The sequence below is a fragment of the Ursus americanus genome, chromosome 26 (assembly GCF_024610735.1).
Source record: "Ursus americanus isolate L20-20 chromosome 26, mUrsAme1.1.p, whole genome shotgun sequence".
NCBI classification, from domain to species: Eukaryota; Metazoa; Chordata; class Mammalia; order Carnivora; family Ursidae; genus Ursus; species Ursus americanus.
In genome coordinates, this window is record NC_142152.1 from 40,796,395 (window position 1) to 40,814,821 (window position 18,427).

The window sequence follows — 18,427 nt, forward strand, 5'->3', positions numbered from 1 at the left end:
CTGAGCCTGTGCTCAGAGGCAGCTAACACGTACTTACCAAGCGCCTCCGACAGGCCGGCAGGAGGCCTGCACTTGAATCCCCGCTCCGCCGCTCCGCGGCTGTGTGTCTCTGAGCCAGCCAGACAACCTCTCTGAGTTCTTTCATTTTATAAACTGCGACGGTATTATCTGCCTAGACGCACGGCGCCGACAACTGAAGGAGATGGCGTGGGAGGTGTTTTCTGGGGTGGCCTGGCAGGCAGTGCTGGTGGCTTGGTGATCATTGTTTTGTAATTTTGATTGCACTTCTGTATTGTTTGTCATAGTACCTGTATGCTTGTTGCGATTTAATTCACATATTTTTGGTGATATCCTCCCATCTTTCCTCTCTGAAAAGCAAACCATTTAGACTCTGTTGTGATGACCGTGGAGTATGTATAAGGAAAGAGTAACCACTTATAAGTCCCAGGTCGCAGTATCTTAAAAGTTGGGCACCTCATATCCAACAGAATTCTTCATGAAAATGTTTTACCGCGTGTGCACACGCACACACATGCACACACACAGACACACACACCCTCCTTTTAACTCTCCCGCGGACAGTGGAAGCTTCAGACCCAGCAGGCTCTGATGAGTGGCTGGTAGCCAATGATCACCAGACCTACGTGCTGACTATTCGCAGTAGGACAGGGCCTGGGGACAGTGCCAGGATGCTCAGAATCACAGACAAGGTCCCGTGGGTGGAAGAGATGGCACGTAGAACCTAGTCCTTCCCTCCTTGTATGCCTCCTGTATCTCTGGTCCTCGTGCCGGCCTTAGCCCTGGACAAGGCCGTTCACGGGGCTTCGGAGCACAGCCCAATCAGCCCCAGCCTCTCCACTTCTTATGTTCTGACCTCTGTTCACGTTCAATAGCGCGTTAAAGGTAAACGGTTGTTGAAGACGCAAGTCGAGAAGCCAAATCCAAATTTCAGGGGCCATCCAGGCCCCTGGAGTGGGAGGCAGGGAAACTCACGCTGCTCGCTGGCCATGCCCGTGGAATGTACGGTGTCTGGGGTCACCTGGGTCTGAAGCTGCCATGGCAGGACACCCACAGTCCTTTTCATCCCTGAAAACCCTGGAGTCCCGGTGACTGCCACCAGCTGAGAACACGCAGGCAGGAGAGTACATGTCCCGAGTGCCGTGTCCTTATCAGAGGATATGAAGCACGTCTGTATCCCTTCGAGCTTGCTTTAACACTGAGCCTCCACGGTGGTCTTGGCCCTTAGCCCCATCTTATAGTCAAGGACACGGAGCCCAGACGAGTCCTGTGGCCGGCCTTCCGCCGCTCTCCATCCTGGTTTTCCCTGGCTGGTGCATGCCAGCATCATTCTCGGGAGGTCAGACACCCCGAGGCTGTCCCAGCCCACCCCCTGGGACCCACCCTGCTACTCTGGGGCCAGGTCTCTGGGTAGGGCCGTGAAGGTGGCCTTTGCTGCCTCCTCTGGCCTCGGGCCCGGCCTTAAGTGTTTCTGTCCTTTGACATGTAAGTGACAACACTCAAGCACTGAGGACCCCATCACCACACTGGAACCGAATCATTCGAAGGGAAGCCAGCATGCTGTTTCTTTCTTTTGGAAAGGCTCATATGAAAGAACTTTTCCTGAAAAGCCAGGAAAAAGTGTTCTTGTTAATTGAATACAGAGTATTTGTTAAGCCCTAAGCGTAATAGTTTTTAATAGTTACTGTTAAGTGTACCCGTCTTTATTTTCTCACCAAACAATTTACTGTGCTTTTTCTCATGTTCACGACAGGTGGTTTGTGTTTGACACGGAGACAAAAGACTTGGTCACCGTTCACACGGATGGAAACGAACAGCTGTCCGTCATGCGTTACTCACCGGGTGAGAGCGGCAAACTGTTGCCCATACAGTCACAACAGTTACGAAATCCTGCGTGGATGTCTTCTAGGGAAGAAGTCTCACAAGCCTCCTGAGCGGAGCTTAAACTATACTGAACCCCCGTGTATTCATCGCCCAGCTGCAGAAAGTACAGACGCTCAGCCGAGCTGGCTCGTCCAGAACCCCCACCCCCGCCCCTCGAAGCAGTTCCCCGAATTTAGCCCTGCGTCTGTTAATATTACTTACAGATCTTAAAAAGATGAGGCCTCTTTATTTTTCAACAGCTTTATTTAGGTGTAGTTTACAGATTCTGAGTGAATTCATGCCGTTGTACGGCCGTCACCACAAACCAATTCGAGAACCTTTCCGTCACCCCAAAAGTTCCCTCCCTGCCCCTTAGCGATTAAGCTCTACTCCCACCCCTCAGCCTTTGGCAACCACTGGTCTGCTTTCTGGTCTATAAATTGCCTTTTCTGGACATTCCATGGCAATGGGATCCTGTAGTACAGAGCCTGTCGCATGCGGCTGCTCTTACCCGGAACACTGTATTTTGAAATGATTCAGGTTGTTAGGCGTGTATCCGTACTCTGTTCCTTTTGAACTGCCGGATAGGATTCCACTTTGTGTCCATACCCCATTGTGTTTATCCGGTCAGCATACGGGTCATGGGGGCTGTTCCTGGTCTGCCTATTATGAGAAGTGCCACTGGGAACATTCACTGCAGGTCTCTTTGTGGTCATTTGTTTTCATTTCTCTTCAGTAAATTCCTAGTAGGACTGGTGGATTGCATGGTCAGTCTGTGTTTACCATTTTATGAAACGGGGCCAGACTGCTCGCCGGGGACGCTGCACGTCTTAGGTTCCCACCAGCAACGTGCAAGGGTTCTGGCTTTTCTCTGCATTTCCACCAAACACCCGTTATTACCTGCCTCTCTCCGGACGGCCGTTCTGGTAGGGCTGGAGTAGTACCCCACTGTGGTTTTAACTTGCACCTCCCCTCAACCATCAGAGTTGCTGGGCGTGTTTGCCTGTGCCTGTCACTCACTCCTGTATCTTTGCTGAAATACCTTTGCAGATATTTGCATGCTTTCTAGTTAGTTGTCCGTCTTACTCTTGAGGTGTAAGTGCACTTTCTATAGTCTGTGTGTAAGTTCATTACCAGCTACGTGACTTGCAAATGTTTTCTCCCAGGGGGTGGCTTGTCTTTTCATCTTCGTAATGGGGTCTTTTGAAGCAAAAGCTTTCCATTTTGATGAAGTCCAGTTTCTCAGGTTTTTCTTTGATGGATCATGCTTCTGGTGTCGCACCCAAGTCATGAAGCTTTTCCCCTCTGCTTTCTTTCAGAAAGGTGAGCTTTGGGGCGCCTTTCGGTGGCTTAGTCAGTTAAGTATCCGACCCTTGGTTTCAGCTCAGGTCATGATCTCAGGGTTGTGGGATCGAGTCCCGCTTCTGGCTCCATGCTCATCAGGGAGTCTGCTTGAGATTCTCTCTCTCTCTCTCTCTCTCTCTCTCTCTCTCTCTCTCCCTCTGCCCTTCTCTGGCCTCTTTCTCCCTCTCCTAAAAAAAAGAAAAAAAAAGATTATTTTAGCCCTTACATCTAGGTGATTCTTGTGCATTGCAAAGGGTAAAAGTTCGATTTGTTCTGCATGTAAATTATCCCAGGATCATTTGTTCAAAAGACAGCCCTTTCCCTATCAGATAACGTTGACACTTCTGTCACAAACCAACTGACATATAAAGTATAAAGGTTTATTTTGGGTTCTCAGTTCTGTTGTGTTCACGTAGATGTCCACCCCTGTGCCAATACCACGCTGTCTGGATTACGGGGAGTGCAGAGTAAGTTTCGAAGATGAGTAGTCTGACTCCTCCAACTGGGCCGTTCCTTTTCAGAGTTGTTTTGGCTGCTTTGGGTCCTCACCATTTGTATATAAATTTTAGGACCGCTCGTCCATTTCTAAAATCTGCCAGGATTTTAATAGGGATTTAATGTTGATTTAATGTGGAATTTGTAGATCGATACGGGGAGAACTGCTGGCTTGGCAGTGCTGAGTCTTTTGATTCTTAAACACAGAATGTCTGTCCATTTATTTATATCTTCTTCCATTTTTCTCAGCAATGTTTCATAGTTTTCGGTGCGCAAGTCACACTTCCTTTGTCAAATTTATTTTCCAGTCAGTTATCTTTGTGTCATTATCAACGGAATTATCTTCTTAACTTTATTTTCAGGATGTTGGTTGCTAGTATAGAGAAATAAAACCAATTTTTGCACATGGATCTTATATCCTGTGACCTTGCTAAACTCTTTCAGTAGTCTTAGTAGTCGTGTGTGTGCGTGCGTGTGTGTGTGTGTGTAAAATCCTTGGTACTTTCTTCCTACAGGATCATGTCATCTGCAAATAAAGACGGTTTTATTTCTCCCTTTCCAATCTGGGGGCCTTTAGTTATTCCTTCTCTCTTGCGTCGGGTAGCGCTTCCAGGACCGCGTTGGACGGAAGTGGCAAGAACGTACCCTTGCCTCGCTCGCCGTCTTAGGAAGAAGAGCATTCGGTCATTCACCATTAAGTATGACGTTAGTGCCCTTTTTTTTTTTTTTTTAAAGATTTTATTTATTTATTCGACAGGATAGAGACAGCCAGCGAGAGAGGGAACACAAGCAGGGGGAGTGGGAGAGGAAGAAGCAGGCTCATAGCGGAGGAGCCTGATGTGGGGCTCGATCCCATAACGCCAGGATCACGCCCTGAGCCGAAGGCAGACGCTTAACCGCTGTGCCACCCAGGCGCCCCAACATTAGTGCCCTTTTAGTATGATGAGGAAGGCCATTTCTATTCCTAATTTGTTTAGGGTTCTCATCATGAATGGCTGTCGGATTTTGTCAAATGCCTTTTTGGGGTCAAATGTAACTACTAAGATGATTAAGTGATTTTTTTTAATCCTTCATTTTATTAATATGGTCTATTATATTGATTTTCAGGGGTTAACCCAACTTTGCATTCCTGGGACAAATCCCACTTGGTCATGGTGTATCAATTCTCTTTATATATCACTGATTCCATGGGTTAATGTTAAGGACTTTTGCGTCCCTGTTCCCGAGGGATATCGGTCTGTAGTTCTCTTTTCTTGCGATGGTTTTGTGTGGCATAGATACGAAAGTGCTGTTGTCCTGCAGCGTAAGGTGGGAGGTGGTCCTTCCGTGCTTATCTTCTGAGAGAGTTTCTTAAGGATTAATATTATTTCTTTATTAAATATTTGGTAGAATTCATGTGAATTTAGTGAGCCATCTGGGCTTTTCCTTACGGGAGGGTTTTTAACTACCGATGCAGTTTCTTGTAGGTCTATTCAGAGTGTTTATTTCTTCCTGATTCAGTTTTGGTAAATTGTCCATTTCTGCTAAGTTGTCTACTCGACTGGCACTAAATCATTCATAATATTTGCTTATAATCCTTTAAATTTTTCTGAGGTCGGCAGTGAGGTCTTCTCGTTCATTCTTAATTCTGGAAACTCTGTCTCCTTTCTTTTCCTCTTGGTCAGTCTGGCTAAAGGTTTGTCGATTCTGTTGATCTTTTCAAAGAACCAACTTTTGTTTTCATTGATTTTCCTTTTTTTTTTTTTTTTTCTGTTCTCATCTTTGTTTTTCCCTTCCTCTGCTTGATTTCCCTTCGAGGGGCGCCTGGGTGGCTTATTTGGTTAAGCGTCTAACTCTTGATTTTGGCTCAGGGCATGATCTCAGGGTCATGAGATCGAGTCCCACGTTGGGCTCCATGCTAGGTGTGGAGCCTGCTTGAGATGCTCTCTCTCCCTCTCCCTCTGCCCCTTCCCTTCCTTTTGTCTCTCTCCCCTTCTCTAAGAAAAAAAATTTCCCCTTGAGCACTGTCTCAGTCACATCCCATAAATTTTGATATGTTGTGTTTTCATTTCCATTCCGTTCAAAGTATTTCCTAATTCCCTTAATGAGTTCTTCTTTGGCCTGTGGGTTATTTAGATATGTATTGTGTAATTTCCGAATATTTGGGGGATTTCCCATATTTCCTCCTGTTGTTCTCTAACTTAACTCCATCGTGGCCTAGAATGTATTTTGGATGACTTTAATCACTTTTACTTCATCGAGACTTGTTTTGATAGCCTGGCACGGGTTCTATCCCGGACGACGTCCCAGGTGTCCTTGCGGAGAATGTGTGTCCTGCACTCTTGGGTGGAGTGTTCTCTATTGGTCGGCCGCACAAGCTGGTGGACAGTGTTCAGAGCCGACTGATGTGTCGTTCAAGTCATCTGTGTCCTTACCACCACCCGGTCTGACTGCTCGCCAGTTGCTGAGAGGGAAGGATTGAAATCTCCAGCTGTACCTGGAACCTGTTAGTTTCTCTTTTCGGCTCTCTCGGTTTGGCTTTGTGCATTTTGGATGGAGGATGGGACAGAGTTGCGCTCAGACACCTCCAGCCAGGAAGGCTCGCGCCCTCTGCCCGCCGACGTGTGTGCGGGTAGAAGGGCGCATCTGGAGTTGAGGCCGTTTCCCGGTCTGCCCGGCTTCTACTTCTGCTGGCCCTTTGGCGTCTTCCCTGGGCTTGCGTGCAAGGTCAGCGTGGCCGTGAGCGTCTGGACAGCCGGGGTCCTCTCCCGCCTGCCCCACGCCTGCACGTGGCCCCCATCACCAGGAATAGGCTCCTGCAGCCACAGCCATGACCGCAGGCCACTACAGCCCTCGGCCCTGTCTGCTCAGCTGCCCTGCAGACGGCCACTTCTGTCCATGGTGCTGCTGGGCCTGCGCATCGCCGGGGCTTTGTGCGGAGTGAGCCGCCTGACCGCGGAAACAAAGCCGCTGGTCCTCACAGCCCGCTCTTCCGGGCCAGAACCTCGGGGCCAGCCGGGCTGGTGGGAGGGGTGAGCATAGCCCCAGGCGAGCGCACCGTGGACTCATACTTCCTCACCCCAGATTCCGCAGCTTGTTAAGTATAAAACATTTCTCAGATGGTTTTATGTCTTTGGATCGATTTCCACAGTGTGGAAACGGTTATTTTTGTCAGTTTTGTGCATCTTTATCTTCGCTTTATGGGGAGAGGATTCCCCGGGCTTCTCACTGGGCCACAGCTGGAAGCCCTGCCCGCTTATTTTTAACATAGCCACAGTGTCCCTGTCACCCTCAGCCCAAATAGCATTAACTTCTTAATATCATCAGGTATTCGAAGTCAGTATTCAAATTTTCACTTGACTTTTTTTTCACAGTTTAAATTGAGATCCAAGAAAAGTCTCACATGTGGTAATTGCCTGATATGTCTCTGAAGTCCCTATTAATCCATAGTTCCTGTGCTTGTTCTCTCCCTCCCTCCCCACCCCCTCCCCCACCCTCTCTTGTGTGCACTGTTCACTTGTTGAAGGAATGGGCTCATTTTTCCCGCCGTGTTTTCTCTACTGTGGATTTTGCTGAGCGTGTCCTCATGGTGCCCTTTAACGTGTTCCTCTGTCCCCTGGACTTCCTCTGATGCAACGTTTGCTTCTACAGGCTGGATCCCATTCAGGTTCTGCATGCATTGCTGTCTTCCAGCTACCAGAGACTCACATCTGCTTCTCTCACTTTTTGTGATATTAGTAGCTGTTGGTACCCCCAGTTCACAATTGGGGCTGCAAATGAGTGGTTTGCCAATGTTAGATTTTCTTTTTCACTTATTAGATATAATATTTCTATAAAGAAAAATGGCTCATCATCTATTTTGTTACCCAATAGCATGGTAGCGTTCATTAAGGAAAGTCAAGATAAATGCATGATTTCTTTTTTTTTTTTAAGATTTATTTATTTGAGAGAGAGAGAGAGAGAGAGAGAGAGCAAGCATTGGGGAAGGGCAGAGGGAGAGACAGTCTTAAGCAGACTCTGTGCTGAGCGTGGAACCTGATGTGGGGCTCAATCTCACAACCCTGAGATCACAACCTGACCTGAATCTGAGAGTTGGATGCTTAACTGATTACACCACCCAAGCTGTCTTCTTTTACTGAATTTACCAATTTCCAAGATAAGGAATTTGTTCTCTGTCCCCCTTAACAGTGCTCAGTCAGTGGCGGTGCGTTGGGTGCCATCTTGAACGGAAGTATATATCCTCTGTTTCCGTCTGCGATAGTTACCACACGTAGAGCAGTTTCCTCAGCACAGGCCGGTGGAAGCCACTGGAAGTTTGGCGCCCGAGTCCTTCTGACAGTGTGGGTGCCAGGAGTGCTCAGGCGGGCCCTTGCTTCCAGGCCTTGTCATTGGATGCAGGTGTTTCAGGAAATGCTGTGTTTCTGTGATGGCAGGGTATTCAGCCATGTGAACACGTGGAAATAGCAGTTTCGTCCTTGGAAATACTTGGCCAGGACTGAGCTGCCACTGCTCTGTAGGAATCCTTCTGTAAGCTAACAGATGGTGGTCTTACCTCACGCTGGAGCTGTGTTCTTAATCTCCCCAGGTAGCATTAGAGAAGGAGCAGCCCTTCCAGATGGGTTTTCCCTGTGCCTGAGCAAAGTTCACACTTCTCACCCTAAACAGACAGCCCCCCAGACACCTCGGAACCTTTTCTCGATGTTGAGAAGGTGCTTACTCAGCTCAGAAGGCCTTTCATTCTTGAAGTAGCCTATTTTACTGTTAATTCTGGCCAGTATTCTGCATTCTTTTATGTGTTTTATGTGTTTCTCATCATTTCCTTTTTATTTTGAATGTCCGTGAAGGGCAAGAGGCCCTCGTCTACACCCTCTTTTCCTAGAAAGCCCTCAGGTACCTATCAGCTCTTGCTGACATGCACAGAGTCCTTTGGGGAATATATTTGCATTTCTTGTCAGTTATACTCATGGCCATTCCCTGGAGGCCAGAAAGCTCTTTCTACCAGCACCTCTGCTTCTCAGACTTTGGAGCTTTTCTTCATTAACCAGGTGCCCTTGTCTCAAAGAGACATTTGTACACCATGTTTATAGCATTATTACTCTATAATAATTATTCTAAGCTGTGGAAGCAACCCCAGTGTCCTTCTAGGTGGATGGAAAAGCAAAATGTGGTATAGCCATTCAGCAGAATATTATTCAGCCTTTAAAAAGAAGGAAATGCTGGGGCGCCTGGGTAGCGCAGCGGTTATGCGTCTGCCTTCGGCTCAGGGCGTGGTCCCGGCGTTACGGGATCGAGCCCCACATCAGGCTCCTCCGCTATGAACCTGCTTCTTCCTCTCCCACTCCCCCTGCTTGTGTTCCCTCTCTCGCTGGCTGTCTCTGTCTCTGTCAAATAAATAAATAAAATCTTTAAAAAAAATAAAAAAATAAAAAGAAGGAAATGTTAACACATGCTGTAACACTGATGACTCTTGAGGACGTTATGCTGAGTGAAATACAGCAGACACAAAAAGACAAGTGTTGCGTGATCCCACCATGGGAGGTACTTAGAACAGTCGAAATTCTAGAGCTGGAGCCGTCAGAATTATAACAAACGGTTCCATTATGAAAGAGAGTTAACAGATGACACGGTAGTTCTTATCTTGAGATCATAGTTTAAGAGTGTACAAGCCAACGTCGTGTGGCGATGACACATCACGTGGCAGGCTTTCCCCTGTGCTTTACCCTTAATCTGTGTCATAGGGCCAACAGAGTCAGCAACGAAATGCTCCAGGCTCTGGAGTCAGACTGCCTGGGTTCGAATCCCAGCTTCCGTACACCTGTGTGACCTTGGGAAGTTACTTCACCACTTGTGCCTGAGTTTCCTCTCCTGAAAAATGGGCGTCATATCTACCTGTCTGTAGGGTTTATGAGGATGAAATACATGAATAGAGGACGGTACCTAGTGGGCACTACGTAAGTGTGGACTGTTCTAATTTGAGAATAATTATGGGCAGCCTTTAGTGTCCATCATCATCATTACCGTCAGGGCCCGGTCAGTTGGGGGAACCAAGGGTAGGACCTCCCATGCAGCTCTCTGGCCTTCTCAAGAGCTATCAGCCACAGATGGTCTCCTTCTCCAGGCCTCCACTGTCCTTGGCCTTATTACCCCGTTCCACCAGGATTCCCGCATGGGACAGGCTGACTTGGTCTTGCCAACACCCTTATTTTGACCTGGCCCAGGCTAGGACTTTCTGAAATACCATTTCCTGATGATGTCAGGCCATGCTGTTTCCTATAGGGGTCCCTACCTTGGGAGAAGGAAAATCTGAGAACAGTGGTTGGGGGGGAGAACATTTATTAAAGACATGATGGCCAGTGGCCACCAGGACCTTTACAGACACTGCCCAGGGAATCCTCCGAACTGCTGTGAAAAGGCGCCGTTGCCGTGCTTTGCGGACGGAGGCACTGGCGCTCGGTGTGAGCAGGGACGCATCCGCGGTCCCCGAGCCAGTGTGCGGAGACCCCGCTGCTCTGTGTTCCATTCTGGGCCTCAGGGCGCCCGCCGCCCCCATGGTTCCTGCCTCCTTCCTTCTGCTTCCTGGCCTCAGGAAAGGCTGACCTCTGGATTAGTGTCTCAGGCATTGCTTCCTTCCCCGCGTATCCTGGATCTCCCTGCTTCGCCTTCACACTTGGCAAGTTCCTCGGCCGGCTGCAAAGGCGGGCTCTGCTTTTCTGTTACATTGAGCTCCTTCCCTGTGTTTCCACATGAGCACTGAAGCCCCGTTCCTTAGGCTTTCCTGAGGCCAGAGCCCAGATGAAAATGGTAACCCATGGCCTATGGGAAGAGAGGAGGGAAGGGCCTTCCAGGCAAGGCAGGTGGCGGGAGGGAGGACAGTGCGTGCACAGGTGAATTAGGAGGGGCCTTCCAGGCAGGGCAGGGGTGGGAGGGAGGACAGTGTGTGTACAGGTGAGGTGGGAGGGACCTTCCAGGCAGGGCAGAGGGGTGGGAGGGAGGACAGTATGCGCAGAGGTCTGAGAGAGCCTGGCGCTCAGGGAGGAGCGATGTGGCCGCGTCCTGGAGGGTCTCATCAGCCAGCCACGGAGGGAATGAGTCTCGGGCCTTCCATGTGGGAGTGGCTGGGATGGGGCTTATAAGGGGAGAGATCTGGTCGGGGCAGATTTTCAAAAGACAGCTTTGGAAGTGGTATAGGACTCCCTAAAAAGCAAACAATTCTCTTTGAGTTGAGTCACTGATTTGGCTAAATTTCTAAAGCTGTGATGTCACTAGTATTATCCCTTGTCATTGGTAAGTGTTTATTTTTAAAATAAACGTCGTCTGCATGTTTCTGCAGATGGGACCTTCTTGGCCATCGGCTCCCATGACAACTGCATCTACATCTACGGAGTCAGCGACAACGGCAGGAAGTACACGCGTGTTGGCAAGTGCTCGGTAGGCGCTCTTCTCTTTTCCGTGGGGGGGTGTGGTCACCGCGTGCCCGTCGTGCCGGGAATTTACGAGGCGCGTGAAACGCATGCTGCTCTTCTCGCCCAGGGTCATTCCAGCTTCATTACTCACCTGGACTGGTCTGTGAACTCACAGTTCCTCGTGTCAAATTCTGGAGACTATGAAATCCTTTACTGTGAGTAGCACCCCGGGGCTTGTCTGGGTTCAGATCTAATAGAACGTTCACTCTGAGACTAAAATGGGGTCTCCTGCAAAACCCTGCTTCCCTACTGCCTCGGCACGTGCTGTCACCTCCAGGCCTCGGTTTCCTTTTCTATAAAACAGGGGAGTTGGGCAGGGCCACCTCTAAGATCCTTCCTGCCACCGAGATCCTTCAGGGCTGGGGCTGACGTGGGCTCCAAGGAGAAGACATGGGCTCCAAGGATGAGAATGCCAAATCCTGGAGGGAGAGGCCCGAGGGGGGCAGTTGGGGCAGGAGAGAGTGGGGACCCTTGTGAAGGTGTCATCCCAAGCAGGCAGACACAGTGAGGTCTCTCCTGCAGGGGGACAGCAGCCCCCGGGGCCCCTCCTGCTTCTCTCCCCACCCCTCCTGGCAGTGTCTGTGTCCAGGCAGGACCTGAGAGCACTCAAGACGAAAAGGCTGGCCCTTGCTCAGCACAGACCACACCCCGTGCGCTGGCTCCTCATACGTTTATCAAGCACCTGTCATGTGCCGAGCTCTGGGCTAAGCAGAGGGGATCGTGGGGCATGAGGAGGGCCTGGTGCCCACCTGCCAGATGGTACTAAAAAGCACAGTACTAAAAAGTACCAAAAAGTTTACGTACATGTTCTCTCATGATCCAGAGTTCTTCCAGGCTTATCGCATTTTGTAGACAGGAAATCTGGGCTCAGGTGTGAGGCCAGAGGATCAAGACCCAGTGGGTGGGGAGGCAGCCGTCCACTTGCTGAGGGGCCCAGACAGGTCGAGCAGCTGGCGGTGGAGGAAAGAGGGAACTAGCCCGTGCCAGGTGGCACCTGGTCTTCCTCTCTGCTCTCTCCAAGGTACTGCCTGGCACAGGGCAGAAGCAGGGGGACGCATTTCAGAAATAGGCCACGGGTCTAGAATCTTCTCAGACACAGTGTCATACTCTATGAGTAAGAGCTCATTTGGGGAACAAATCACCTGGGTATGACTGGTTTTCGTAAGCTTCCGAAACTCCTAGCTCAGGGCTGAAGGGGTGTGTGTGTGTGTGTGTGTGTGTGTGTGTGTGTGTGTGTGTGTGTTGGGGGACAGCTGGAGAGCCTGATGTGACAGCAGGTGGCAGAGCTGTTCAAGGGCTCTGTGGGGGGTGGGGGAGGCAATCACTGAGCAGTTGGAGACCCAGGTACCCACGGATGGTCAAAGAGAAGCCCGACTGCAGGAAACAGACTCAAAGAGGGAGATGGATGGGAGGTGGTGCCCACGGAGGCCTCAGGGCTCGGGCACAGTTGTAGCTGTGAGCGCGGCTCCCACGGGGCTGGGAAATGGAAGGGGTCCCCCTCCGCAGGGCTCTGTCGCTGGCGGGGCAGGGCTCCAAGGGCCAGCCTTGTCGGGGGCGGGGGGACCTTTGGCCCAGATGTCACCAGACTTGGGTTTGCTTTTTCCAGGGGTTCCCTCTGCTTGTAAGCAAGTCGTAAGTGTGGAAACTACGAGAGACATTGAATGGGCTACGTACACCTGCACTTTGGGGTTCCATGTCTTTGGTAAGTTTTCTGAAGCTTTCATTCAGTTCAAACATAACGTGTATCCACTTTTAGAATATTTCTCTAATAGTTATGAACTCTCATAGTCACGGTTTTGCCACCGTCCCTACAAGGACGCGCTCCCTGCAGCTCCCATGGGAAGGCCAGGCGAGAACCAGAGATAGGCTTAACCCTTTTCTATTGTATTAAATGAGTCTTGAGATAATGTTCTAGAATCTTCTCCCATGAGGTTGTGCAAACTTCCTAGAGAGATGGGCCAGATGGCACTAAATCAATCTATTTCTTTATCATTTGTTAGAGGGTTTTTGGGTTTTTTTTTTTTTTTTGGTTCCTTAAATTTTTCACGTCCTTTAAAGTTGAGGTTGGAGTACATTTATAAATGGTGTAAAATAAGTTACCACAGTTTAGTAGACTAAAAAAGAAAAGCCAGTACGTATAATCTCTATATGTAAGACCGTAAGTCAATGAGGTGGTCAGAATTTCACAAGTCCCTTTAGAGCTGGCATTACTCGTTTTCTGGTATAAATGCCAGGAACCCCTGGATCTGCCAGTCGAGAAACTGAGGTACATTCAGCTGTCTCAGACCCAAAGTTATTGGGACCAAAAGGGTTTCCCAGAGCAATGATCAGGAGACACTGCTCCCCCAACCAGGCTCCAGACCCATGACAGGCGGACACGACACCTGCCGGATGCCGCCGGAGCGGCCACAAGGAGCGGGTACCCAGAAACACCTGAGGGGGGTCTGGGTGGCTCATTCGGTTGAGCGTCTGGCTCTTGATTTCAGCTCAGGTCATGATCTCAGGGTCGTGGGATCGAACCCCAGGTCGGGCTCCGCGCTCAGCACAGAGCCTGCTTGTCCTTCTCCCTCTGCTCCTCCCCCCACTCTGTCTCTATATATAAATTAAATCTTAAAAAAAAAAAAACCAAAAAACACCTGAAAGGCACACACAGGATTAAACAGGCCTTTGGAGAGACTCACATATAAACATTTACCCCAAAAAACCCAAAAGTTAGGAAGCTGTAGGCTGAGGACTAGTCAGCTTCCCCTCAGATGCTTTGGGAATAAAGGAAAGACATCCAAAGCCAGGGTTTCTGGCACGCTCTCTGCTGTAGAGTCAAGAAGTAAGGGCCCCCCAAAAATTGTGGGAGCCCAGAAAGCTTGCCGTAGCTCTCCCCTGTGATGGGACAGATGATCTGGGAATTGCCCTGGGAGACGATCGCAGGCAGGCTGGGGGCTGGCCCCGGCTTCAAAAGCCACGGCCTCCGGGGGTCTGATCTCCATGAGAGCTCAGTGGCAGTCCCCATGCAGCGTGGCCTAGTGTCCCTGGGGTTTCAGGGCCCTGTCTGTGGTCTTCATTTTAGGAGTGTGGCCGGAAGGCTCTGACGGAACCGACATCAACGCCGTGTGTCGGGCCCACGAGAGAAAGCTGCTGTCCACTGGCGACGACTTCGGCAAAGTGCACCTGTTCGCTTACCCTTGCTCACAGTTCAGGGTATGCTCTTCGTCATGGACCCTGCCCCCGGGGCGCATGTGTCGTGGCCTCACCTGGCGGTCCGGTGGTTGACCAGAAGGGTGCTGTGCATGAACCTGCCAGTCGGCCATGCAGGCATGACCCTGTCGTCCCGCCGTCCTGGAGCTCTTCCGGGCTCCCCACTGCTCTCCGGGGAGAACCCCCACCCACAGAGCCCTTCGAGCTGGCTCCTCTACCCCTGTGGCTTCCTTCGTGGGCTTCACGCCTCTTCCCCCACCAAGCTCCCTCTGCTCCAGCCTGCTGAGCTGAGCCAACACCAGTGCCTAGAGCCCTTCCCATCCTTCCCGAAGTCCTTCGGCCTTCCCCCTCAACCCATGGCATCTGGTTGGTCCCTCCTTTGGGCGGCCCCATGCCTGGTACAGCGCTCTGGCCCCGAATGCGTCCCCGCCCGGGGCAGTCACCTGCCGGTGTCCGTCCCCCCGCGAGGCCAGTTCTCGGGGTACAGGGAGGGCCTCTGTGTCATTTGTTTGCATGCCCCTCCTGTACCTGTGCACGAAGCCGGTGCACAGGTGAGAGCCGCTGAGTGAGGGATGAAGCGGCGTAGAATTCCAGCACTTTCCGACTCCATGTAGTGCGCTCTGCGTTAAGCTCTTTCTCTCTCATTCTTCCCCAGGCTCCGAGCCATGTATACAGTGGGCACAGCAGCCACGTCACCAACGTCGATTTCCTCTGTGGCGACAGCCACCTCATCTCCACGGGCGGCAAGGACACGAGCATCATGCAGTGGCGGGTCATTTAGTCCCAGCAGGAAGCGTGGGGAGCAGAACAGGGGCAGGCACCGGGTCGTGCTAGGCCCCACCACTGTGATTTCTGTTCTGTTTGAGAAGTTCTGACAAACCTCAGGAAAACCACTCCCTCTACCAGTTACCTTAGCTTAGCGAATCGGTGAGCGTCGCACCAGAGCAGTGGTTCCCGGTTCGCCTACGTTGTACAGTACACAAAACAGCACACATTTAATGTTAAACAATATGCCAGGGTTTACATTATGGTGACATCAACAGAAGTGACTGGTATATCCTTCGTAACTTTTCTACGAACCCTTCAAAAATGGTCACAGAATGCCTTTTAAAATATTGTACATAGGCTTTACTCTTTCCCCATCTAGCTCGCTGAGTCAAATATTTATGATAATAATGAGGTACTGAATTGCGATCGCTATTGATTCATTGGTCCTAAAAGGATAAATCGATGGACAAGAGCATGGAGGACTGATGGGCACAGCTGAATCAGGAAATGCAAATGTGACTTTATTTGGTTACATTCTCGAAGGGTTCATGCAGTCCTCCCGCCAGGAGGCTGACGGCTGACGAGAAAGGGCTTGTATTCTTCCCGAGTGAAGCAGATTGTACTCCAGATTAACTGAAATTTGTCAGCAGGGTATGCAGGCACCGTAGACTTTCCGTGACGCTGTCCGGCAGCCGCCTCACTCCCTTCGGCCCCGTGCTCGCGTGCCCGGAAGAGTGGTGGAGACCTCGAGCCCCCTGCTTCTGTCTATGAGCTGGCATGTCTGGTATTGTATAGGATTGTAGAAATTCATCATACAGACGTAAGGCTAGGCTTTACTATTTTATGCTTGTGGACATTGTATATTTGTATTTTAAGACCAAGTAGACCAAGTCAAAACGGTATCTCTTACGTGTACCATGAACCTGCGGCGGGGAGAAGTCTGGAAGGCTCCACCAGGTACGAAGGGCAGCGTCCTTCCTGTCTTTCGTACACGGATGGCTCACTACACCACAAAATAAGATTGCGTTCTGATGAGTAGGACACAGGTGGGGCACATTTGTCAAGAAGGCCTGATCCATTTTGATCGTGTGACAGATTGAAATTTATTGTTTACATTGGGGAATGTATCTCAGACTTTGAAATAGAAGAGTAATAAACAGACTTAAACACAAACGCTGAGATTTCTGCTTGTTCCAGGCGAGTAGGAGTGGGGTTGCCTGAGCTCCACGGCGCTGGCTGTTCATAGAACGGCCGCTTAAGCACCGCGCTTGGAAGCGTGTTTCGTCCGTCTCCAGCCTGCTGCGCGCGTGCGGGCCGCGGGCAGACACGCGTATTAGAGAAGAATCTGTTTGTATGTATCCCTATCAAATATATTCTATAATGAAATTAAATCTGAAAAGGATTTCTTATTGACCTATAATCATGAAAATATATAAATTAAAATATTTAAAATTAGATATGATTCACACTATATTCTGTTTCATAGACATATTTCTCGTTCTCACCTGTGTCCTTCGCAGATGGAGCTCTAGCTTGCGTTCAGCGTGTAAGCACTCATCAGACTCGAGGACTATAAAGAATTCAGCGTAGGGGCACCTGGGTGGTGTGGTCGGTTGGGCGTCCGACTCTTCCTTTCAGCTTGGGTCGTGATCTTGGGGTCATAGGATTGTGCCCCGCGTTGGGCTCCTCATGGGCTCAGTGCAGAGTCTGCTTGGGGTTCTCTCTCCCTCTCCCTCCGCATCTCCTGCTCATGCTCTCTCTCTTTCTCTCTCTAAAATAAATTAATAAGTCTTAAAAAAAAAAAAAAAGGAATTCAGCTGAAGGGAGCCTGGCTGGCTCAGTCGGAGGAGCATGCAACCCTTGATCTCAGGGCTATAAGTTCGAGCCCCATGTTGGGGATAGAGAGTCTAAAAAAATAAATTAAAAAGCTTCAAAAGTTTTTCAGCTGAATGACCATACCTAGTTGTCTTACTTGGTGATGTAATACTGGCAAAAACAATTATTTTTGCAGTAATAATTATGGGAATCACCAGATCAAGGAAGGGGAAAGGGACCCATTATTGATCTTATAAGATCTACTTTTATTTCTATATAATTCCACTCTTTTCCAGACTCATAATGAAAAAGGATATTTATATAAACTACTAATGTTCATATTTGCCTATATTTTATTTGTTCGTTTATTTGAGTGGGGGAGGGGCAGAGGGAAAGGGAGAGAGAGAATCTCAAGCAGACTCCGTGCCCAGCACAGAGCCCATCGTGGGACTCAGTCTCACGACTCAGATCCCGACCGTCCAAGATCCAAGACTCTGCTGGGGCAAGAGGCCCGGAAGCAGGGGCGGCTGCCAGGCCTCTTCCTCCCCGGGGCCCTTGGGGCTGGGAGGGAACGCCAGCATGTGAAGGATCGCTTGCGCGCAGTGGGTGAGGCCCGGGCCCCTGACCCGTCTCTGGTCGGATGGCCGAGCCATCAGCCAAGGTGCAGAGCAGGGCAAGTTTGAAGGTGGATGATGCCTGGGACAGGATGACGTGAGGTGAGGGGCCTCCGTGACATCCAAGTGCAAAAGCAGGCGTTCGGCTAGCAGGCTCAGAACAAAAATCCCGCGGCAGGTGCCACCGCAGGCCCTCCCCAGAAGAGCGCCAAGTCTGACGCCGGGGTGTGGCGGAGATTGCGCGGAGCCAGTCCAGTCGCGCGAGGAGAGGGCCTCGGCCCCGGCCAGGCGCACTCAGAATCCCAGCGAGGCAGGGGAGCACCAGCTGCCCGCAAGGAGAGGTTCGCGTAAGAGCCCACACAGGCGTCTTCCCAACCCCCCAAACTCTTTTTCAGACAGTGGGGGTGGGGCAGAGGGAGAGGGAGAGAGAATCCCAAGCAGACCACAACCAGCGTGGGGCCTGACACAGGGCTCAATCCCACGACCCTGAGATCGTGACTGGAGCCGAAATCAAGAGTTGGCACTTAACCAACGGAGCCACCCAGGAATCCCTGACCCCCCAACTTTTTTGAGTGACTACTTCCACTGCCCAAAAGTTACACATTCCACCCGTTAAATCATTTTTCTGTGATCTGGGAACAGACTACTATCATGTGATCTCTGAGGCTTCTAGAAGGGCACATAGAAGAAGCAGCGTTTGAGCCCCTCTGGCCTCCTCAAAGGGGGTCCATCTAACCGCACAACTAGGGAGACAGCTGTTTGGTGAAAATGAACAAGAAACATACTGCGAGGTAGAAACTGACTCGTTCCGGTTTTGCTTTTTGTTTTACTTTATGGGAAATTTCAAACATATACACAAGTAGAGCCTTTCACTGA

The 18,427-nt window shown here is 50.2% G+C and overlaps 1 protein-coding gene across 3 annotated transcripts in view; it reads left to right on the top strand.

Annotated features, from left to right (window-relative positions):
- Positions 1-16,295, top strand: part of EML1 (EMAP like 1) — a 176,380-nt gene extending 160,085 nt beyond the window's left edge. For all 3 annotated transcript variants that reach the window (XM_045775381.2, XM_045775383.2, XM_045775385.2), the window contains 6 exons: positions 1,772-1,860; positions 11,030-11,127; positions 11,230-11,317; positions 12,769-12,864; positions 14,227-14,357; positions 15,010-16,295. In XM_045775381.2, the coding sequence (XP_045631337.2) occupies positions 1,772-1,860; positions 11,030-11,127; positions 11,230-11,317; positions 12,769-12,864; positions 14,227-14,357; positions 15,010-15,135 (628 nt within the window). In that variant the 3' untranslated portion in view covers positions 15,136-16,295. The remainder of the gene's footprint in view (positions 1-1,771; positions 1,861-11,029; positions 11,128-11,229; positions 11,318-12,768; positions 12,865-14,226; positions 14,358-15,009) is intronic.
- The last annotated feature ends 2,132 nt before the right edge of the window (positions 16,296-18,427 follow it).